Source organism: Felis catus, chromosome A1, assembly GCF_018350175.1.
Source record: "Felis catus isolate Fca126 chromosome A1, F.catus_Fca126_mat1.0, whole genome shotgun sequence".
NCBI lineage: Eukaryota > Metazoa > Chordata > Mammalia > Carnivora > Felidae > Felis > Felis catus.
In genome coordinates, this window is record NC_058368.1 from 69767101 (window position 1) to 69790783 (window position 23683).

The 23683-nt window shown below is 49.0% G+C and overlaps 1 protein-coding gene and 1 pseudogene across 3 annotated transcripts in view; one reads left to right on the plus strand and one right to left on the minus strand.

Annotated features, from left to right (window-relative positions):
* Positions 1–23683, minus strand: part of STK24 (serine/threonine kinase 24) — a 122441-nt gene that overhangs the window by 1522 nt on the left and 97236 nt on the right. For 2 of the 3 annotated variants that reach the window (XM_023252773.2, XM_003980489.6), the window contains exons 4-10: positions 22261–22369; positions 21802–21959; positions 11830–12015; positions 9399–9544; positions 7801–7930; positions 6470–6538; positions 3752–3888 (exon numbers count right to left, since the gene is read on the minus strand). In XM_023252773.2, the coding sequence (XP_023108541.1) occupies positions 3752–3888; positions 6470–6538; positions 7801–7930; positions 9399–9544; positions 11830–12015; positions 21802–21959; positions 22261–22369 (935 nt within the window). The remainder of the gene's footprint in view (positions 1–3751; positions 3889–6469; positions 6539–7800; positions 7931–9398; positions 9545–11829; positions 12016–21801; positions 21960–22260; positions 22370–23683) is intronic. The other variant, XM_019828795.3, reaches the window with a different exon arrangement.
* LOC123380660 lies at positions 12324–17132 on the plus strand (annotated as a pseudogene).

Below are 23683 nucleotides of genomic sequence, written 5' to 3' on the forward strand. Positions count from 1 at the left end.
GTGTATTTTGCACAAAGATGCCTCTTAGATTCTTTGTAATTGTAAAACAGGGAACAACTTTGATGTCCAACTGTAGAGAAATGGTTAGACAAACTAACTGAATTTTTAAACAGATTAAAAATTGTAATTATAGGGGTGCCTGCAACTTTGGCTCAAGTCATGATCTCGTAGTTCATGGGTTCGGGCCCCGCGTCGGGCTCTGACAGCTCAGAGCCTGGAACCTGCTTCGGATTCTGTGTCTCCCTCTCTCTCTGCCCCTCCCCTGCTCTCTCTCTCTCTAAAATAAACATTAAAAACACTTTTTTAAATTAAAAAAATTGTACTTATATTTAGCAACATGAGAAATACACACAAATGTGTACATAAAATTATACAGGCAGTACACATGTATAGTTTCACATGCACAATTTATTCTAAATACTACAGAATATCAAAAACTTATATGTGCACTAATTTGGAGACATGTAAAAAGTTGGGTAAATTTATGATCTGTATAGAACGATGGAAGCCAATGAACAAAACTGATATTCCTAACTGGGCTGCACTGGTGGGGTCACGGCACTTTCTTCTGGTTTCTGTTAGTTCTGCAGTACTATCTTGCTCTGGAATAAAAACAAAAAAGGAGCGGGGTCCTCTTATGGCCAAGATCCCCTCGGCTACCTCAGAACAGAGCCCAAGTCACAGGAGAGGGCTGAGGACCTGTTCAATGGAGAGAATGTCAAACATTCCAACCTCTGGCTCCTCTTTTAAGGCATTAAAATACTTGGCACCCTCCCAGAGAAAGGATCACGGAAGACCTTCTTGAAAAGCAGGCTCCAGCCACAGATCCTAAAACTCATTTTCCAAGAAATATAAACGCCTAAGCCATGGGAGGAGTTGATGCCATGCAAAAAGAGCCACGCGTTAATTCAAATTAAGACACAGAAGTCTCTGAAATGCTTTAGACAAAAATCGTTTGTTTTTTGAGGTGATCCACTGAGGGACCGCCTTTATGGAGCTAAACGGGAACGAGGCAGCAGCAGTGGCCACTGTGGCATGGTGGCATGTGGGTGGGGAACACACAGGAAGAGCTCGGGGGGGCCTCCAAGGAGTGAACGGACAGCACCTGCTAATAAGCCTGTGGGGACCCAGCTAAGAGCCCCCCAGGAGCAGGGTCCTCTGCTGGTTGCAGAGGAGAGCGTGTCTGCACATGACAAAGGAAAGGAAAACAAGACAGAATGGTCTGGAGGCCAGAAGAAAGAACGTGGACTAGTGTTTGGCGAGTACAAATTTATTTTTTTTTAATTTTTTTTTTTTAACATTTATTTATTTTTGAGACAGAGAGAGACAGAGCATGAACGGGGGAGGGTCAGAGAGAGAGGGAGACACAGAATCCGAAACAGGCTCCAGGCTCTGAGCTGACAGCACAGAGCCCGACGTGGGGCTCGAACTCACGGACCGCGAGATCATGACCTGAGCCGAAGTCGGACGCTCAACCGACTGAGCCACCCAGGCGCCCCGTGAGTACAAATTTAAACATGATGTGGACAGCGGCAATCACATCTGACTTACAGATGCTCAACGCTCACTCCAGCGGCGGCCGAGACCCCAAAATGCGGCCAGTTCACACTGAGACGTGCTATGAAGCGTAAAACACACCAGACTGCAAAGACCTGGTAAAAAGCAAGTACGAAACGCCTCCCCGGTAACAGTGTGCACCGACCACGTGTCGAGAAAGATGTGGCAAGCGGTGAGTTAAAAAATCTATTATTACAACTAACTTTACCTGCTCCGCTCTTCCGGTTTTCTCATGAGGTAACTAGAAAGCCTGAAGCTCTGTGCGTGGCTCACACTGTCTACTGGAGAGCACGGGTGGAGACCCCTGGGTCCACAGTGCCAAGGACGGAGCAGAGAGATCAACAAAAAATGCACAGGCCACACCCCCGTGTCCCGGAGCCTCGGGGAAATCGGGTCCCGTGCGGGCATTCCTGCTAAGCATCTCAGGCAGTTTGAGACAACGTGGAAAAGAGTCCTCAAAGGGACACTAGGAAAGCAGCAAACCAAACCAAGCACAGAACCACCAGAACCAGCCACGTGATTGTACGGTTCCTTTTAACAGGAATTTTCAAAACACAACTAGAATGGGGAGCGAAGGGAGTCCAAACTGCTCCGAGAAATGAGAAAAGTGGCCATTAAGTTACGATGAAGGAACAGGGGGCAGCCGAGGAGCTGAGAAGGGTTGTCTCACGACCAACAGCCGGTGAGCCCTCTAACAATGCCACAGGACCGTCTCTGCACGTGCACGCGGGACGGCACACGCAGACCTGTCAGCCCCTGTGCGGCTGAGCGGACGGGTGACTGCAGCTCTCTCTTCCTTTATGCCTCAGATTTGTTCCTGTCAACAGCGGGGAGGGGGGTAAACCCGAACGCGTAACGGAGTCCTTCCAGCCTCAGAATAGGCAGCGGCCACGTAAACGGGCCTCATTCTCCAGCAGCCCTCGAGCACCGGCTCGGAAGGCCAGACACCTTCTACAAAGGAGCCTGTGGCCGCGGGGACAAACCTGCAGGGAGGAGCGAGGCCGGGCCCCTACGTCCCCCTTCACCAGGGCTCGGCCCCTGCCAGAGGGCAGCCCCTTCGGCCATCACTTCCAAGTGGCAAAAGGATCCCAACGTGCCCCCAGCTTCCTTATGTGTTGTCAAGGCAGCCTCTCCGGAAAGAGCTGAAATGTTCCTCACTGTCACTGAGGCTCGGCCTTGCTCTGGAAGGGGCTCAGGAGCCTGGACAATTCACAATTCACCTGGAAGGTATTTTGTTTTCCTTTTTAAATTTTTTAAATGTTTGTTTACTTTTGAGAGCGAGCGACCGACTGCAAGTGGGGGAGGGGCGGGGGGGGGGCAGAGGATCCGAAGTAGGCTATGCACTGACAGCAGAGAGCCCGATGTGGGGGCTCGAACCCACGAGCCATGAGATCATGACCTGAGCCAAAGTCAGACGCTTAAGCAACTGAGCCACCCAGGTGCCCCAAAGGAGGTGAATTTCAAAGCCATGACGTGGCTGGCTTTTGGGAGAGTGGCAAAGGTTTGGGGGTGCAGAGCAGAGCCTGGGTCACAGCACACCTCTCCACTCTCTCCAACCCCCCCAAATGACTGCCCTTCGGCGGGAGTGACATCGAAGCGACCTTCACAAGGAGGCCATCGCAAGTCTGAGAGTGGGTGGGGAAGCCCAGGCCGTCCCCCCCCACCCCCACCCCAGGGCCACAGGCAGGGCAGAGCACACCTGCTGACACAGCAGGGCTCCCGGGCACCAGGCAGGGGGGAGAAGTGGCCTAGGCACCCGAGGAAGCGAACACGCCCATGTCCTAACTCACCGAGCCCCAACTTCTAGCACCGTGGGCCTGACTTTGAAAGCAGAAAACCAAGCACGTTACAAACACGTGGGTAAGGAGCACACCTCTCTGGTGGAGGGTCAGGCTGCCTCACTAGGAGCAGACAGGGGCCTTTCAAAGGCACTGGGCATTTACGTGGCAAGAGCTACAGTCTCACAAAGTCTGTGGTCCTTCCAGATTCCTATCATTCTTTTACAGTGATTGAGTTCTAGAACTCAGAACTTTCTGAAACTTGATTCTGTTTCAACCGTGTGGCGGGAAGCTAACAGCACCCGACCGGGACCGAAGCGCCCCAGGGACAGAGAGGGCTGACCAGCAGTCCCTTGGAAGGGCAGAGACAGCCACGGGGCAGACACAGCAGGGCCCTCCTCCCTGGACGCAGTTACCTCTGCAGCCGCTGGACGAGCTGGGCCACCATGGTGTCCGAGATCCCAGGGCAGGCCTCTTCCGCCAGGTAGATGGCCCCGCGCAGTTCCTCTATGGGCCCCGTGTTCCCGCCACACGACTGGCTCTTCTCCTTCAACTGGAAACACACAAAGAGCAGCATGACCCACATGGGCACGGGGATCGCCGAGCGCCTCCTATACAGGGTTACACGACGTGCCAGCCCAGACCGCTGCCCACTTCCGTTCCTTTCCAGGAACAGCTCCGTGACAGCACTCTGTACAGGAAGGGCAGGAGTCAGACGTACGTCACCACCTCCGCTAGCGAGGAACAGAGACAGCTAGCCTTCTGTGCGTCTTTTCAAGATCTGATCGAGGCATCCGTCCCTCTGCTCGTTCCACTTCGACCTTAATCTACCAGAAAAGCAATCCCAAAGTCGCTCAGCTCTGGCTTCCACAGCAAAGCTGCAGCGTGCACTGTGGCTTAGATCCTGGTGGTAAGGGGCTGGCTCTGAAGGCTCCAGCAAATGGCCTTTCTGGACCCGGGGGCTGTCAAAACATTCTCCTTCGTGCAACCAACTGGCACCCCTAAATTCTGGGAAGCTGGCGTCCCTATCGGCCCCGCTGCCCCCATAAGAAATCACGACGGTGTCCTCAGCACCGCCTCACGTGAGGCTGATGACTCGTAAGCCCTCTCTGGGATGGATGCGACCAAGACGTGTCCCGTGACAGGGAAAGCTGTTCCAGCACCAGGCAGCAGGTGCACGGCTGAGCCTCTCCAAACAAGAGCCGCCTCCTCGATTTCACCTTTAGGAAATCATTCACCTTTAGTTTCGGCTTTCAAGCTGCTGGGAACACATCACTCCCGGCACCAACCCCATCCTGACCACATTTTCCACGGCTGAAGGGACACACGAGGGAACCGGAAGCCGTGGTGTTGGAGGGGCCGCGGGAGGGGGTTCGTTCGCTGGGCTCCTGCTGGTCACAGACTGTGGTGCAGCAGGCCCGGAGGTGGCCACCTGTGTCTGTCTAGGACTCCCCATCACTTAACAACCACAGAGAACAGCATTTACAAGTCCTGAGTGCATAACCTCTGCCTTCCCCTGTTTCCCACTCGGTTTTCCTCCCTTGCTTGATCAGCCCCCGACCAGAGTGAGCCACCTGCACCCACTGATGTCAGGAACACGCGCATCCGCAGACACGGGGTTGAGGAGTTTTGGAGTATGATGTAAAATGACACACACTGAACACTTCAAACATGTGGTTACCGAGTACTACTAATAAAAACAAAGAAAAGACACCTGTGACTTTACCTTCAGGCTAGCAGGAAAAAAAATCAAAATCAAAGCAGTATTCCACTTAGGATTAATTCATTAATTCCAAATAATGATTCCAGAACAGTTTCTTCATATGCCCCACGAAAAATACATGGCTTCAGACAAACAGGAAATACCTATGCCATTTCCCCAAACTGCCTGACGCTGGTGGAGCGCCAATGGCAAGATCACAGGGGAGCAAGGGAACATCCAGAAAGCCTGAAGGACCACTCTCCCAAACTACACAATAATGAGCAGGATGGTGTCTTATGGACAGAAGAGGAAGAGTGCAGGTACCCAGAAAAATCAGCCAGGACGAGAGCCAAAGAGGGACACAGAGAGGCCTCCACCTGCCCTGTGGGAAACCTGTGCGTTCAGTGGTTTCAATTCCACACTCCAGGCTCCAGCATGGCCCCTCAGGCAAGTTCGAGAGGGCAGACCCTGGGCAGGGGACGGACTAGGAGCTGGACGAAGCCAACCCGGACACCGGCGGGGGGGGGGGCAGACCTTGCCAAGGGGGAGTCACTGTGTGACTGAGGTTCAGGCCAAGTGGAGAGAGCAGGGCAGGGAGCCTGTGTGCATGGAGGCTCCCCTGGGGAGCTCTGAATCACCACACAGAAGGTACTAGAGTGCGACTCGTTCTGAATTATCTTACAGGCAGCCGGGGGGGGTGGGTGGGGGGGGGGCTCAAAAAAAAAAAAAAAAAGGACAGGGAGATCTCCAACTTTATTTTCAAATCACCTACTAACTGGATGAAGAATAATCTTCAGTTTCAAAATCTATTGTTGAGAACATCTCAAAATGCCACATACATATAGGTACCTACAGGAGTCAGGGGTGGGGGTGTGGGGGGCTCCCCGGGAAAGGAACGAGGAAGCAGCACATGGGTGTAGTCCCAGAACGAAGGAGGGACAGGGGCTGCTCACTGGGGACACTGGTGGCCTGCTGGGTTAAGTGACTACAGGAGGATCCCAGTGAAATATGGGGGCACTCTGGGACAACTAAGGTCTCCAGGGAATCCAATTTCTCCTTTCAAATAAAATTCTACTTTTTACATCGCCATACACTTGTCTGCGGCAAAGCACCCACGCTACAGCCAAACAGATTTTGTAGAAGGCAGTATAACTGAGGCTGAAAATCACCCTGGTCACACAGAGACTTGGGCTGGGCCAGGACACTTGAGGTGACATCACAGGGATGTTTCCCAGGAGGGGTGCCGGGAAGGTCATGCCCAATCCCACCCGGCCTCAGGGGACCACGGTGCAGACTCTCCTCCTGCTTGTGCCAACTTCTTCTAACCTCCCAAATGCTATGGGCAACATGTCACAGAAAGAGGACCCTGCTCCCCACTACCTCCCCCGCCACATCCCCCCCCCCCCCCGCCAAAGTCAACTGGGGATCTTACCTCTGCAAACAGAGGAGAAATAATTGTAGATAAACACTGAGAGAAAGGCCTCTTTGGGATGTCTTTCATCTTAGGGAAGAAAGAAAAGGTAATCAGAGGGAAGTATTCATACTGCAACAATACATTCATACTGCAACAATTCAAACTGTAGACTTCAGACATGCATCACATCAAATCTGAAATGCTGTCTGTTTGCAGGGATACCCAATGGGTCTGTCTTGCTGTCTTTCACTAAACTACAATGTTTCATTTGCAGCAATGCGCAACAAGCATGCAGCTGGGGAAGCCAGGGTCCGGATTCCAAATGGAAAGACCCACGAGGTCCCAAAAGTGGCATCTGTATTCCAACACTGTGCTACCTACGTAGTGGGACTTGACTACAGAAACCAGAACCGAAGCTGACTGTTGCCAAGTGACTGTTGTAGGACAGCGGCCTACTTTCTACTTTTGCAACCTCTATAATAACTCCTATCTGCTTATCAAAGCCAGACTTATAGGATCACCAGGGGGCAGCCACTGGTCTACACTGCCGGAGAGGGACTACGCCACCGTGCTGTAAAAAGATTTTAAAAATACAGTTTTTCATAAACTTAAATAGGCATAAAACCAATTAATCAAAATAAGGTTTTATATATGTACCAAAAGCACTACATTTGTTTTTAAGATCTTAAACAAAAACTTCATCCCAAAATTCTGGTACCTTTTATGAGTAACCCCAATACACAAAGCAATACCCTGACCCCTGCTAATGTGCAAGCGTCAGGAAACGGATTCCACGGTGGTGGTGCAGGGCTGGGGGTGGGGTGGGGTGGGGAGACAGCAGCAGCCTCTGCAGAGCAGACCTGAGGCCAGATTCTCAGGTCTGACTCTCTGCGTCATGAGACAATCTTTTTCTTTTTTTTTCTTTTGTTTTTTAATTTAAATTCAAATTAGTTAACATACAGTGCAATCCTGGCTTCAGGAGTAGAACCCAGTGACTTGTCACTTCCATATAATACCCAGCGCTCATTCCAACAAGTGCTAACCCCCCGACCCACGTCCCCTCCAGCAATCCTCAGTTTGTTCTCTATATTTAAGGGTCTCTTGCTGCTTGCCACCCTCTCAGTTTTTATCTTTTCCTTCCCTTCCCCTATGTTCACCTGTTGTGTTTCTCAAATTCCACATAGGAGTGAAATCATAGGATACCAGACAACATAACCTCTTATCTGTCAATTCAGGGACAGCGAAATTCCAAAAAAGCCTGCCCAGTAAAGGAGCAGGCTCCACACAAAAGGGACTCAGGACCACCACTGGCTGAGGACGACAGGTGTTAGTCGCTGAGCCAACGTTACCTTATTCCTTTCTAAGTCTGAAGGCTGAAGGGCTCCATTCTCAAGATTCTTTGGATCTTTCTCCCGGATAGTGAAGATCCAGTCCCCAGAGTCGCTGCCTCCAGACGCCTGGCTGTCAGTATCTGTTTCCCTTTGTAGAGAAATGCAGGCCAACTCCGTGAGCCAGCGCACGGCTCCGTCCCAAGGAGACCCACGCTCTCCTGCCCCAACCGAGCACTGGGTACTGCCCAGCCACCCCCCGGACTCCACCCCTACCTTCCATCTCCACTCTCCACCACCACACCCCCCTGACCCTTTCAGAAGAGGACCTTGCCTCCTGCCTCAGAGAAAAGGAGAGACCATCAGACTGAGGCTCCCATAACTTCCCACAGTGCCGGCCGCACCCACACTTTCCATCCCGCCTCCCGAAAGGGAGAGGCGGCGACAACCCCTCTCCCGGAGGGCACTTTTCTCCTCTTGGTCTCCCTTCCCATGAACAACAAGTAGCCAGGCCTGTGGCTCCCTCAACACACCCGCCCCTCGAGCTGCGGCCATGTCTCAGTCTGAATTCTTGGATGTGTTACCTACACTCACTGCCTCCATTCCTTACATTCTACTCACGCCAGAACCAACCTCGCCCCTGCACTGATGCCCAAGGCCACTGATGCCCAGCACACCACTGGACAAGGGGGTTACTGCTCAGTCCTTCACCTGCTTGAGCCCTGAGCCTCAATGTTCCTGCTCATCACCCTTCCCCCTCCAGGCTCTTTGCACCCAGATCGCCCCTGACCCGGGTCATCCACAGGGTCGTCCTCTACACTAGGTGCTTCCCAGCACTCGGCCCTAGGCCTCCAGTCCTTCGCACTCTGCAGATGGAATCTGGGCAGCACCATTCACTTTTGTAGCTCCAATGACCATTTAGAGCGTGATGACTTAAAATCCATGACCCTCGCCTACACGCCTCCTGAGCCTGGATGCCATTCTACACTGGACACATCCTCTTGGATGTCTTATCAGTGACTCACAGCCTGTATTCAGGACACTGTCCTAACGGCCCCCACGTTCACGTCAGAGCAGGTGGTCTAGCTTCCCCCGACACCTCGTTCGTGTCTTCAGCTAACGGAATCCCAACAGGCTTAACTTGATGCCAGTTTTTAGTAAGCAGCTTCCCACAGAGCTTGTACAACCCAAGTGTCTACCACAATACAACACGAGACCGTAAAAACATACGTTTCTTTTAAAAAATACTTTTAAGGCAGTTTGATCAATATTTTTAACAGCAGGAAGAAGAAAAGGAGAAGGAGGCCAGTTCTAGTCCTTTAAGAGCAATTCCGCCATACAGATTTTTCCTGGACAGACTCCACTGGCAACAAAAAGAGGCTAATAGGCTCCCAAACTGTCCCGCGCAAAGAATCCCCACCAAGCCGGATTATCTAAAGACATACCGAATTCACAAGCAAAGGCAGTAACAACCACTCCCCACCCCCCACAACACCCAAACAAGAGACAAGAACACACACGAACGTGACGCGTGCCCAGGGCTCACAGGCACCCCCCACCCCCACAGCCCACAGGAGCCCGGCTCACGTGCACCCTACAATCCGGGGGAGCCGACTCACGTGTCTGAGTCTTCAGAACCGGAGTCTTCATGGCTCTGCTCAGCCCTCCATCTCTTGTACCGGTCGATGAGCTCAGTCAGGTAGGAGGTCTTCTTTGAGTTGCGTATTATAAACTTGTGCTTCAGTAACTCCTTAGCAGTGGGTCTCTGGGAAACAAACCACCAAACGAGAGAAAGCATGAGATGAAGTTCCCTGCATTCTGATTCTGCCCTGAAGGACAGACTTCTGCCTCAAAATGTCAAACAAGCATGCTAAAACTAAACTAAAGATCAAGTTCTGCTTCAGAGTTCGTTTCCGTAACAAAAGCCATTATTCAAACAACAGTCGTTGGGCACCCGTGGGTGGGAGTCCACGTTCAGTGTGGCACACAGCACTTAGTATCTAATGCGGTCCTCAACATTCTACAGGTAACCATCCGATGAAAGCAAACAACCTTCCTCTAGAAAAACACATTTACACAGGAAACGTGTCAGAGAATTTCAGAGATCATTCAAGACACCTAGAACACATACCTTCTGGTGTTCACACGACATGTTATTACAAATGCCGGCAGGAGAGAAAATACATATTCTGTATTACCTTGGTGATCTTCTATGTTAACGTTTGGCTCCTTCTCCCCAACACAGTAAGATAAATGTTCATTTGGCTACATCTAGAGGAAACTAGAGAGGAGCCAAGAGATTCCCTTTTCTTTGATACCGAAACAGAACCCAAGTTCCCTGGCTCATCAGCTTCCCCAATTCAGAAATACTGGTTTCCTTAGTCTGTCTCTTCCCCTGAGATTGGGGCGAGGTCCTCACCCAGGGCCTCGGTTCAGCCTGGCCACAGCCACACAGCATACTTGGAACTTGGCAACCGCTTTTGAGGATGGCAAACCCAATCATTACGGGGAGCATGGCTTCCCAGGGAGAAACGAATGTAGCCCAAACCGGGGCAAACAGCAAGAACACACAAACAACACCAGTTAGACTAAGGTCCCACCTACTCCGAGTTACTAAAGCTTTATTCACGAGAGCCGGGCAGGTGTCTCAAATTCAAGCTTACAGAAAACCTGGGTCACCTCAGGTTATGTCTCCCTCCCTGTCAGTTTCCCTGATTGTGAAGCTCCACGTGTGTCAGAAGTGCTCAAACCCTCAGCTTCTCGTCCTTTCCCTCCATGCGCGTGGGGACCAGGCAGGGATGGGGATGTGTGCACTGGGCAAGTAGGCGGATACTGGAAGTCGACTTAGAATGGGAAGGTGAGTACACATCGCAGGTGTATCTTCTCAAGTGCTGCTGCACCGTGGCGGGGGCTCACATCAAGACAGCACGTCCAGAGCGGTGTCGACAGAGAGAACAGTCCACACCCCTGACGCCTGATGCTTTCCTGAGATGCCGGCTTGTGTGGCCTCAGGCTGCACCCCCAGAGGTTCGGAGAAAATGTTGCATTTCCCCATCGCATTCCTTCACAAAGCTGGCATATTAGAGAACCATGGTGCTCTTGTAAACTTAGTCACCCCTTTTCAGATAGGAGCTCATTAAAAAAGGGCTTCGGCTTGGCCTTCAGTCAATGCTGCTGCAAAACTCAGAAACAAATCAAGGGCATACGGTGCTATACACAACACCGAAATACAAAAGTAACTTTCAAAGATATATCCTAATTGAGACACAATTCGGCTAACGCTGTACAGGGTTACTGCCATATGACTCTGCCAGGGTCGACTGTACCCAAGAAAAGAGTAAAAAGGAAAGGCTAGGAGGGCAAGGTGGGTGATTCACTTCTGTTTTTTTATTTGCCTTTTCTTTCCTAACACACACCAAGAAGAAACTGAAAACATCTACTTTAAAGACACATTTAGCCATTATTTTTTTGGCCAGACTTCGCGATTACTAAAAACGGCTTAAAATAGCCTGACCTTTCACTATAAATATTAAAAATTTATGATTCCACATATAATATTAAGGAGAACAGTCTTCGGGCTCAATGAGGTTATGAGAAGGTAGACAATCTGAAAGGAAATAAGTAGATTTTCGTTTCTTGCAAGATAAACAATAAATAAAAACATTTGCAACTCAAATCAATCAATAGCCATGTAGAAAAAAACTTAATGTGGGGCGCTTGGGTGGCTCGGTCGGTTAAGCTTCCGACTTTGGCTCAGGTCACAATCTCACGTTTCGTGAGTTCGGGCCCTGCATTGGGCTCTGTGCTGACAACTCGGAGCCTGAAGCCTGCTTCAAATTCTGCGTCTCCCTCTCTCTCTCCCCCTCCCCCGCTTGTGCTCTCTCAAAAATAAATAAATGTTTAAAAAAAAAAAATTTGAAAAAAAATCAACGAGATCGTGAAGACAATGGTGACTAGGACAAGAGTGATTACAGAAATTCCAAGAAAATGTATCTAGACCAAGTGTGGCCGCACAGGAAGAGACGCTCGCCCCGAGCTTGCAAGACTCACAAAGCTTGGCTCCTTGTTCAAACAGGCTTCAACAAACTCCTTGAGGGCTTTGCTGTAGTTGCCTTCCAGCGTCGGGGGATTGTTCTTTGGAATGAGGAATAAAACCTTCATGGGATGCAGCTCGGAGTGAGGGGGCTCCCCTTTTGCGAGCTCGATGGCTGTTATGCCCAGGGACCAGATGTCTGCCTGCAACAACAGAGCATCTTTAGAGACACCGGGAAGTGAATAAATTCAAATAAATAGATTTCTTAAGGAAAGAAAAAAAAAATTCACACACATCTCCGTGTACTTCTGAGGTTTTAAAGATCATTATTTTTAAGTGAACAGAAAAAAGGCTTTGGAATAATTTCAAAATAGGCGACACATAGGAGAAAATTTAATACATAAAACATCCTCTGGCCCTGCACCTAGGCAGCTTTTACAATTATTCATCCTCCATTTACTGCTGGAAGTACAAGGCACTCCGTGTTAACTGAAGTCCCCGGAGTTGTAGGATGGGTAAGGAGAGGTGAGCAGAGAGGGCACACTGGGGGCGTGGAGGGGTTCCGCGACTCATCCCATCCAGCCAGCTTACGACTAAGCACAGCTGTGAGGTCGAGAGCAGCCACACTGGTCCCAGAGACTTGGGTTTAAACGCCAGTTCTACAACCAAAGCCTTATGACATTACACAAAACATCTAGCCTGTGAGCCCAGTTCTCTCATCTGTAAGATGGGAATAATACCAGGGTGGTTGAGCAAGGTGCCTCACATAGTGCCTAGAACTTAAAGGAAATGGGTTTCTTATGAAAATGTTCAAGCGCACATAGAAATGGAGACTATTAACTGAATGTACCCCCCCCCCAGACTCATCACATGAAGTTACTAATTATTAACAATTTGCCACATGGGCTTTGTCTATTTTTTGCCACAGTGCCTTGTAAAGGAAATCACACACACCATGCGTGCACCCTTTGCTTCAGCTTTGTAAGGGTTTTTTACTACCTATCAAGACCTAAAATTAACAGTAATTTTAAAACTGACAATAATATGGGGCACCTGGGTGGCTCAGTCGGTTAAGAATCCGACTCTTGGTTTCAGCTCAGGTCATGATCTCACAGTTAGTGAGTTCGAGCCCCACGTCAGTCTCTGCACTGACAGCATGGAGTCCTCTTGGGATCCTCTCTCTCCTTCTTTCTACTGCTCCCCTGCTCGTGCTCTCTCTCAAAATAAATAAGTAAACTTAAAAATTAACAATAATTTAATATGCTGTAACAATAGTTAAATGTTCTCAATTCTTAAAGTATTTTCACAGTCAGCTTGCTGGAATCAGGATCCAAAGGAAGCCCATACCTTGCAATCGGCCGGCAGGTCACCTAAGGCTCTTTTAATGTACAACAGTCTGCACCCTGCCCCATCTCCCCAGTGCCACTGTCTTGAGGAAGAAACAGGCCCCCAAATTATGGATTTGTCTGGTTTCTTCTGGAGTCAATTACTGCTGTTTTTCAAGCTCCTGTATTTCCTGTCAAGTGACAGGTTAATTGGCTCTCGGGGCTTGGTTAGATCCACCGCTGGCAGGAAGCAGGAGGCATCACACGGGGTCCAGCTGCCCAGTCCCACTCCTGCTGTGGCCACAGGGGGTCAGCTGGGGGGAACCGAACCCCATGGCCATGGGAGGCAAGTAAAAAAAAAAAGCAGGTAGTCTTGAAGAAAGCAGTTAAGGAGGCTCCCTCGGCAGTTGCTAGCAGCCCCCGGCAGAGGGGACAGCCGCTGTTAAGGACACAGCAGGACCGAGGGGCCAGTAAAGCAGGGGAGGAGGTAGGGTGGCCTCTGCCCCACGGCAACTACCACACCTTTGGTGCTCTGCTCACCGGGCACTGGAAACCCATGGCAGATCAGAACCTAACCGATCCCTCCACTAACTCTACGGCAAGGAAACGGAAAGGCTGAGACACCGTTCGGGTCACAGCAGGACACAGACATTTCTGACCTTCAAGACCCGCCGTGTCCTCACAACCCTAGTGAGTGCCAGAGACCCTCACGGCTATCTCCCCGCCCAGCAGCCCGTGCGGTCGGGGCCAACCACACGCTCCATTTCTTCTGTTCTCAGTGAAGATGGCTGCAACAGGCGGCAAGCCCCATTCTAAATTCCTCGTCCTACAGGGATCGGACTGGAAGAGTCGGCACGGGGAGCCATATTCCCACTTGCCTTCTCTTGGCAGCCCGGACTCTGCTTCGGTTCACGTGTGTAGTTGCTTTTAAAATCAGCAAGGGGGCGCCTGGGTGGCTCAGTCAGTTAAGCGTCCGACTTTGGCTCAGGTCATGATCTCACAGGTTCGTGAGTTCGAGCCCCGCGTCGGGCTTTGTGCTGACAGCTCAGAGCCTGGAGCCTGTTTCAGATTCTGTGTCTCCCTCTCTCTGACCCTCCCCTGTTCATGCTCTGTCTCTCTGTGTCTCAAAAATAAATAAACGTTAAAAAAAATTTTTTTTAAATAAAAAAAAATAAATAAAATCAGCAAGAAGGTGACTGACCGCAGAGTGCCTGCCCCCAGGAGGGGGAAGCTGGGTCACGGGGGCATGCAGCAGGACGAGAGCAGGCGTGCAGGGAGGGAGGGATGCGAGCGCGGGGGAGCACTCAACCCTCACATGGCGGCAGCCCTTTCCCCTCAACGTCCAGCTGCCACTCCCGCCTTCCTGGACTTGGCGAGAACTGCTGCTCTTTGCAAAGCCTGCTGCTTGGCATCCATCTGCCTCCCGGCCGTACAGACACAGGGCCTTAGTCCCACTGACCCCTGGGACCACCTCCAGGCCCCTAAGCATCCCACAACCACTTAAAAACTCGGTAATTGGAAGGCCAGACTGACGATGGTCTTTGCTGGCGGCCCCTCGTGGCATGCCCGTGCACTCACTTCCCTCAGGCTCCAGGCCAGACAATAAGCAGACAGCCACAACATTTCAAGGACCCGGCCCCTGCTTCCACACGCCAGTACGGGCCAAAGGTCGGCCAAGGAAGCCGCCTTCTCAGCCCCACCCATAAGACATCGCCAAGGTCTTCAGAGAGGCACAGGCATCGCCCTCCTGCGTCCCCTGGGAGGGCCGGCCAGTACAGCTTCTTCATGGCAAAACATGTGCCATCCAGCCAGGCAGCCGAGCCAGGAGCCCGTGTGTCACACCAGCTCTTGAATTCCTCTTTGGATCCTCCTAGATCAGCCAGGTGCCAGGTGTGTGGCTCCTGGCCTCTGGGCACCTGGTCCCCCTCTATCCCCCTCTATCCTTTGTTCCCTGGGCTTCTCTGGGGGGCTCCCGAGCGTCTTCCTCCCTGGGGACTCCCTCTCTAGACATCTCACACCCTGCTGACTAATGTGGAAAACTTGATGGACACTTGAACACATGGCAAGGAAGCTGGCATTATGTATCAAAAGCCATAAAAATATCCACACTTGCTAAAACCAATTAATTCCATTTCTAGGAATCTGTCCTAAATAAGTAATTTTAGATTTAGAAAATGGTGTATGCTGCCCAAAACATTCAACAGCAGCATTTCTCACACTAAACCTGGGAGGAATGATTAAGTTGCTCTAACATATTTACGGAAATACTGCACATGTGACGACGTTGTTGACAGAGAATCAGAAATAACACCAGAGTCTATCTATTACTGTATTTAGGAAATGTGGCATCACATGGGAACACGTGTTTGGGTTTTAAAATGAAAGTTATGTGGGGGAAGGGCGGTCATTTTCCAAAGCAATTAAAATCGAGGCATCAGAAGAGACCTGTTTTACTGCCATCTGGGAAAAACACGAAACTAGATATTAAAAGAAAACAAACGGGTTTTCAGTATAAACCCAAGTCAACAGTTGTAAGGGCAGGCGCTTTGAAATGCAGATACGTATCTGTGAACGGGCTTTTTTTCCTACATGCACAGTTCTAGAGGCATGCTCCTAAGTGACCACAGAGTTACCTGGTATTGATGATCAGAGACTCTTGCCAGTGAGGCTGGGGTTGCTACTAAAATACAACATTCTAAACCCTTGTAATACCATGTTAATTAAGTAAAAGTAAGCTGACTACAAATCTGCAGATACAACACACTGTAAGTGGTATGAAAAATTTATGAACAGAAAATATTCTAGTAGGAACCACAGTCAACTGTCTATAATCACGAGGAAGAGGAGCGGGGAGAAAAACACAACAAAACAAGAATCCTGCCTTTTGGCTTCCTGAGCAGCACGATGGTGGTGGTCAGAACAAGCGCCTTATGAAAGGTGACAAAAAGGGAGCCAGGAAGAAAGTGGTTGGTCCATTTTCTAAGTACGATGCATATGATGTGAAAGCACCAGCTACTGTCAATGTAAGAAATACTGGAAAAACACTCGTCAGGAGAAATCAAGGAAACAAAGTCACATCTGATGGCCTCAAGGGTTGTATTTTTGAAGTGAGCTTTGTTGATTTGCAGGAACGATAAAGCTGCATTTAAAAAGTCAAGCTGATTAGTGAGGATGTTCAGGGCAAAAACTGCCTAATTTCCATGACATGGATCTTAGCTGTAAGAAAATGTGCTCCATGGTCAAAACACAGCAGACCAGGACTGAAGCTCATGGTGATGTCATGATTACCGATGGTTATTTGCTTCGTCTATTTTGTGTTGGTTTTACTAAAAAATGCAACAACCAGATGCAGAAGACCACTTACGGTCGACACCAACAGGTCTGACAAAATTGGAAAAAGGTGATAGAAATCACGACCCAAGAGGTACAGATAAATAACTTGAAAGAAGTGGTCAATAAACTGATTCTAAACAAGGGTGCCTGGGGGGGCTCAGTCAGTTAAGCGTCCGACTTTGGCTCAGGTTATGATCTCACAGTTCATGAATTCAAGCCCTGTGTTGTTGGGCTTTGTGCTGACAGCTGGGAGCCTGGAGTCTACTTCCGATTGTGTGTGTGTATGTGTGCCTCTGTGTGTGTCTGTGTGTGTGTTGTGTGTGTGTGTGTGTGTGTGTGTGTCTGCCCCTCCCCTGACTGTGCTCTATCTCTCTCTCTCTCTCTCTCTCAAAAATAAACATTAAAAAAATTTTTTTTCAATTTATAAACTCATTCTAGACTGCATCAGAAAAGATACAGAAAAGGCTTATCAGTCTATTTATCCACTCCGTGAGGTCTTTGTTAGAAAAGTAAAAATGCTGAAGAAGCCCACATCTGAATTAGGAAAACTCCTGCAGATTCATGGTGAAGGCAGTAGTTCTGGAAAAACTACTGGGGATGAAACCAGTGCTAAACTTGAACGAGCTGATGGATAGGAGCCACCAGTCTGAGAATCTGTTTAAAATTCAGACATTTAATGCTGACAAATAAAAAATCTTATTTGTGATGTTTAATTTCTTTTTTAACGTTTACTTATTTTTGAGACAGAGAGAGACAGAGCATGAACGGGGAAGGGTCAGAGAGAGAGGGAGATACAGAATCTGAAACAGGCTTCAGGCTCTGAGCTGTCAGCACAGAGCCTGACGCGGGGCTCGAACTCACAGACCATGAGATCATGACCCAGCATCAGAAGCTCAACCAACTGAGCCACCCAGCCACCCCAAAGATGTTTAATTTCTGATTGTCCTTTTTAAATCATCTAAACTTGGTGAATTAGATGTTCTAAACTGGTGGTGATGTGAAGTTTTCTGAATTGGCGTATGGATTTTACCCATTGCTCTTAGTTAATAAATAGCTGTGAATTGGAAGTGATCTGTTAAGCTGCAGTGATCTGGACTAGAAGTGTTATATAGGTGGTTAATAAAAGGAAATCTTTTCTGGGGCACCTGGGTGGCTCAGTCAGTTCAGCGCCCAGCTTCCGCTTAGATCATGATCTCACAGTTCATGGGTTCAGGCCCCAAGTCAGGCTCCGTGTTAACAGTTCAGAGCCTGGAACCTGCTTCAGGTTCTGTGTCTCCTCTCTCTGCCCCTTCCCCGCTCACACTCTGTCTCTTTCTCTCTCTCAAAAATAAACGTTTAAAAAAAATTTTAAGGAAATCTTTAAAAAAAAAAAAAAAGGAAGAAAGAAAAGAAAAAAATACGAATCCCAAATCAGTTATAACTAGTCAAAACATAGGTCAAAAAAGGATTTGACAGAAACTATTTACTTAGATGCAGTACTGAGGAACACATTTATAAGCAGCATATAAAGGTATAAAAATCCTTTCAGCACCAAACATCAACACACAGCTGATTAGAAAAGCCCCAATCACTACTTCGTGCTGAGAGCCTACTGTTTACTCTCCTAGCTGCATGTTTTCCCTTCTGGCTCACATCCTATCCTGCCCCCACCTCCAGGACTCATCACTCGCAGCGGGGTCTGTGGTAATTCCTGATCCTGTGCTGGAACCAGAGGAAGCCAGCGGATCAGCACCAGACAGGGAGGGCCAATCACACGCTGCAGTGAACAGGCCAACCACGCAGATTCCAAAAACTGATGGGCTAATACTGCTGCTTTTCACTCATCTTTTTTTTTTTTTTTCCACCAACGCATCTATCACCTATTGCCATTTTTCACCATGGTTAGACAATATATGGTTATTCTGGAGACTGGACATCAAAATAACTTAAGCCTGTGCTGGGGTGATAGGTCTATAGATGTTTTTCTTTTTCCATCACTTCCCTGCACCCCCCCCCCCCCCAAGTATTTTCCAGTATGTACTGCTTTTGAGGCCATAAAAAGGGAAAAGTCATTTACAAGAGAATACAGACACCAGCCTCTCAGGGTCTACAGGATATTTCAGTTAACAGGCAAGTCAATTTCTCCAGCCTCATTTACATTCTTCACCACAATCTACAATCCAGATACATAGGTCTCTCCGTTCCCACGCTGGACTTGGATCGAACATCCCTCCCTCATCTCTAAGGGGTCTGTGAAGCCTTCCCCAGCTCACTCTGACATTCCTCACTCAGCTCCCTGCGCCCCTGCTCCCTGTTAGAGCTACCTGCCCAGTACTGCAATTACTCATGGGAGATACCAATTATTTAGCACTGGGCACAACTACAGCAATAACCAAATGAATACACACAAGGGACATGGAACACGGACTATGTCTTTACACAAGTCCAATCCATTTGCTAACATGCCATCACCATAACCTTATACACAAAGGGCGGGGGAGAAAGATTAATGTTCTCCAGCCCAAGCCCCTGCTCAGTGTTGAAAGCAAAGGCTTCCTTATGGGAGAGCAGAGTTATCTCCCTTGGCACATCTTCTAGGTCTCAAGTCTTCTTAAATAAACCAAGCTACCCTACTTCACCTTAAAAATAACAGGAATAAGGCTCTTAAGACACATGGGTCATCATGACCTAATAATGTCGTACTTAGATTATGAACTAAGATCAACATAAGACGTCCTATATGTACGTCCTCTGTGTACAAACACATTCAGGACACCTAAGGAGTCTGGACAAATGACAAGCAGTCAAAGATACGGGTTCAAGAGGTCATTACGTTAAACAAGGTTCTAGACATATACATAAAACGAATAAAAATTTTAATTAGTTAATTAACTAATAAAACTTTGGTCCAGTAAGATGAAGATCCCAGGAAGGCAGGTGCATGCTATCCTTGGCCCAACCAGACCATTCTTTGAACAACAGGGAGTGTACCAAAAATGAAAGTGATGGGAACAGAACCACCCACCGGGGCTGTGCGCTCCTTTCTGGAATGCAAAGGCTGATGGAGAAAATGCCTGGATGGACACCTGAGGAAGACTGGAAGGGGCCCATGGAAAAAAAAACAAATAAGTTTGTGTATCAGGAGAGCAGAGTAACCACAAAGCCCCTCCAAGAGCACAGAGCACCCGGCCAGGGGGCCAGGCCAGCCTCTGAGAAGGGAGGCAGTCGCTGGAAGAGGATCTGTAAATCAGGCATTGTTCCAGACAAAAGCTGCTAGCCCAGAGCCACAACTACTGGGAGGGAACTAATGTCACGTTATCCCCCGAGGCCCCAGACTCAGACATAGAGATTAGCCTTATCTGCACTTTCCACACCTCCTGGGTCAACAAATCTGGGAAGCCAAGTTCACATAAATGTAATTTTCGCACATGATTTCCAGTTGAGAGGTGTTGGCTATGACCCAGGCAAATGAAAGAATTCACTTCTGACAAGCCAGAGTAAGAGGTATAGTGAAAGGTTAGGGAGAAGAGTGGCATCTACATTCTCAAGCTCCCCAGCCAAGCAGGCGTCCCCAGAGCTGGAGACCAGTATCTTTAAATCTACCTAAGAACACCGGGACACCTACTGATCAGATAAGGGCATTTGAAGATCAGGACAAGAACTCCAGGGGAAAAAAGGTGGCAAAGCTTTATGATGCAGTAAAACCTCTGCTGCCAGAGGCCACATCTTGGCCAAAAGTCCAGAGTGGCCCTGCCAAGAGGAAGAAAGAGAGGAAGGGGAAGGTCCTGGATAACCAGGCCACTCCCTGAGGAAAAAATGTGAAGTGACCAGTGATAGGTGTCTTAATACTGAAAATACAAGAACTGAATCCAGAGTCACAAGCGCCGTGATTGATCAGCTCATTTACTAGAAAGGAAGAGAAGAAAGTCATCAGTGTGGTGTAATCAGATGAGTTCAGAAACTTGGGTTCTGGTCCCTACCAAAACCTAGACTTACGAACTCCGATAAAAGGGCCTCAGCCTAAAATAAAGAGAGAGGACTGGTCAAGCCCTAAAATGCTATGACGCCATCAGCAAAGGTGGCTGCAGAGAGGACTCTGGATGGAGGGAATCCGTCCACAGGGCAAAAAGCACAATGAAGCCCACAGAGCTCTGTTACGCTAGGGGTTGAAAACCCACCAGTCACCTACCGGCCAGTGGCTACCAAAGCCATCGGCATGACCATGGCAGTCACAGCCACCACCACAACTTAAAAGTGAGAGAGCCAGGTGGGTCCCTGCCATGCTACAAGCAGGTACACCTGCCACTCTGATACAACATCTGCTCTTTAAACAGCTGACGGCTCCCACCGATGCCCAAAGGGCCGGAAGGAAGGTTCTGTGCCTAGGAAAAGTCTACTGTCTGCTGACAAGACTCCCATTTTAAAAAGACGAAAACAACGCCTGGCATGTAAATGTATGTGAGTTAAATATTTGTTTTCCTAGAAACTGTTCAGAAGAAACAATTCTCTGTGGACCGTGTGACGATTATTCTGTGTACAACCTGAGAATGAGCAACCTGGGGGAGAGGGGAGTTAAATCAAAGATTCCCGAGGCAAGGTGCCTAGGATTTATAGTCTAAACTAGGAAGTTTAAGAAAGTTGAAGGTACCAGGGAAAACAGAACCCAGGAAAAACTGGGAGAGGACGTTTGACAGGTAAAAAAGGTGGAAAAGAAGAATTATGGTTTGCCTCCTGTTGGGAAGGAGCCTCTGAGAATAAATGATCCTAACTAAGAATTAAAAATAATGAGAGGAAGAAGCATATTCTTTCCAGACTCTGGTCTTAACATTTTTATGAACTCTCCATTTCTTTCGTGGGAGCCTCCTTCTATGCTTGTCCCTTAACTATGCTTAGGGCTCTGTCCAGGGCCCCCTTCCCTTATCCACTCCCGCTCAGGCTTCCAGCACCACCTATAGACAGACAATCCCCACCCCTCTCTGTGGACCCATATGCCTCTACCTGGCCGTCTCAGGAGGCCTGAACCCATTCTGGCCACCTTGGTCCTCTGTTCTGCCACACCTACCTTCCAATGGGCTCCTTCTCTGGTCCCCACCACCATCGAGCACACATTGTTTAAGCCAAAAAAAAAAAAAACAACAAAAAAAAAAAACCTCAGTAACTGTGGGCTGGATAAATAAAGGGTATTAAACGATGTAGGAGACAGAGATGAAATCTGTTTCTAACCGAGGTCGGAGAGAACTACCTTCACGTCCTGCTTCATGGAACCTGCTCTGGTCCACCTGGAAGAGCTGTGAGGTTGGGTCACAAAAGACAACTCTCTGGACCCAGAAAACAGGAAGAGTCGGCCCTTACCTTGGAGTCGTAGGCTGACTGCTTAATGACTTCAGGCGCCATCCAGAAGGGGGTGCCCACGAAGGTGTTTCTTTTGATCTGGGTATCTGTCAGCTGCCCCGCCACCCCGAAATCGGCCAGCTTCACCTCTCCGTGTTCAGAGAGCAGAACGTTGGCAGCTGCAAAAACAGACCCCAAGACACCTCCTGACGCTCTGTGCTGCTCGGCTTCACCCGTTAGTGCTTCCGGAACACGTACAGTCTCTTGTCTTCGAGATCTCGTGCTCAACGCGGGCAGGATCGGTGGGATCCCCCTCAAAGCCGCCCCACCCCACCCCACCCCACCCCAGGCAGGTTGAAGGCACTCCTTGAACACGTGCAGGACAACCTCCCTTTGAGAAGAAGTACAAGCTTCCCCTGTACTGGGCCTTCCCACCAGCCTTAGGATTTCAGAGGCATGGAAAGCAACATGTTTTCTTACCTTTAATATCTCTATGAATTTTCTTCTCCGAATGCAAATAATCAAGTCCTTTCAGTATTTCTCTTAATATAGTAGCAATCTGAGTTTCATCTAAAGGGCCAGGTTCTAACTAGTAAAAAAAGAGTTATTAAAGTTACTCAAATGATCATTTTAGGAAAAGTTTGAGATGATCAAACACAGTCAATACCCATGTTAAATGAACAATATTCGGGGCGCCTGGGTGGCTCAGTCGGTTGAGCGTCCGACTTCGCTCAGGTCACGATCTCACGGTCTATGAGTTCGAGCCCCGCATCAGGCTCTGTGCTAACAGCTCAGAGCCTGGAGCCTGCTTCAGATTCTGTGTCTCCCTGTCTCTCTGGCCCTCCCCCCATTCATGCTCTGTCTCTCTCTCTGTCTCAAAAATAAATAAATGTTAAAAAAAAAAACTTTAATGAACAATATTCAAATCTAAAAACATCTTCACTCCAGGGGTGCCTAGGTGGCTCAGCCGGTTAAGTGTCCGACTCTTGGTTTTGACTCAGGTCATGACCTCATGGTTTGTGGGTTCGAGTCCCGCATCGGGCTCTGTGCAGGCAACTGGCAACCTACTTGGGATTCTCTGTCTCCCTCTCTCTCTGCCCCTCCCCTGCTCTCTCAAAATAAGTAAATAAACATTTTTTAAAAAATCAAATAAAAATTTCTTCAAATAGCCATTTTGCCTGAACAATTAAAACCTATTTAAAAGACCCCTCCCCCAAAAAGTAAAGAAAACAGCAAAGAAAAAAAGAGTTTGCCAATTAAAGCAAATCTGGCTAAGAATCGAAGCAGGGCCAGTGAGAAAGCCTGTGGTCAGCCCAGTCGTGCCAACAAGCTAAGCTTGGGAGGGACTTCAGTCCAGAGACCAAAGCCTGGGAGCTCACAGTTAGGGTACCCCATCCTAACACATACCATGGTCATCACCACGCCCATGGTCGTGGCCTGGGGGCCGACTGCCGTCTGAGGCTACACATGCACCAGAACTTTTCAAATCTGAAGTTTTTTTTAATGTGTATTTATTTTTGAGAGAGAGAGATCAAGCATGAGCGGGGAAGAGGCAGAGAAAGGGAGACACACAGAACCTGAATCAGGCTTCAGGCTCTGGGCTGTCAGCACAGAGGCCAGCGTGGGGCTTGAACTCACAAACCTTGAGATCATGACCTGAGCCGAAGTCAGACACTTAACCAACTGAGCCACAGAGGCGAGGCGCCCCTCCAATCTGAATTTTAAGACCTGGGGGAAGAGAGCTGAAAAGGGCTCAATTCCAGTGATGCGGGATATTTTTTTGGGGGGGGTCACATAATAAATATGGGGCGCCTGGGTGGCGCAGTCGGTTAAGCGTCCGACTTCAGCCAGGTCACGATCTTGCGGTCCATGAGTTCGAGCCCCGCGTCGGGCTCTGAGCTGA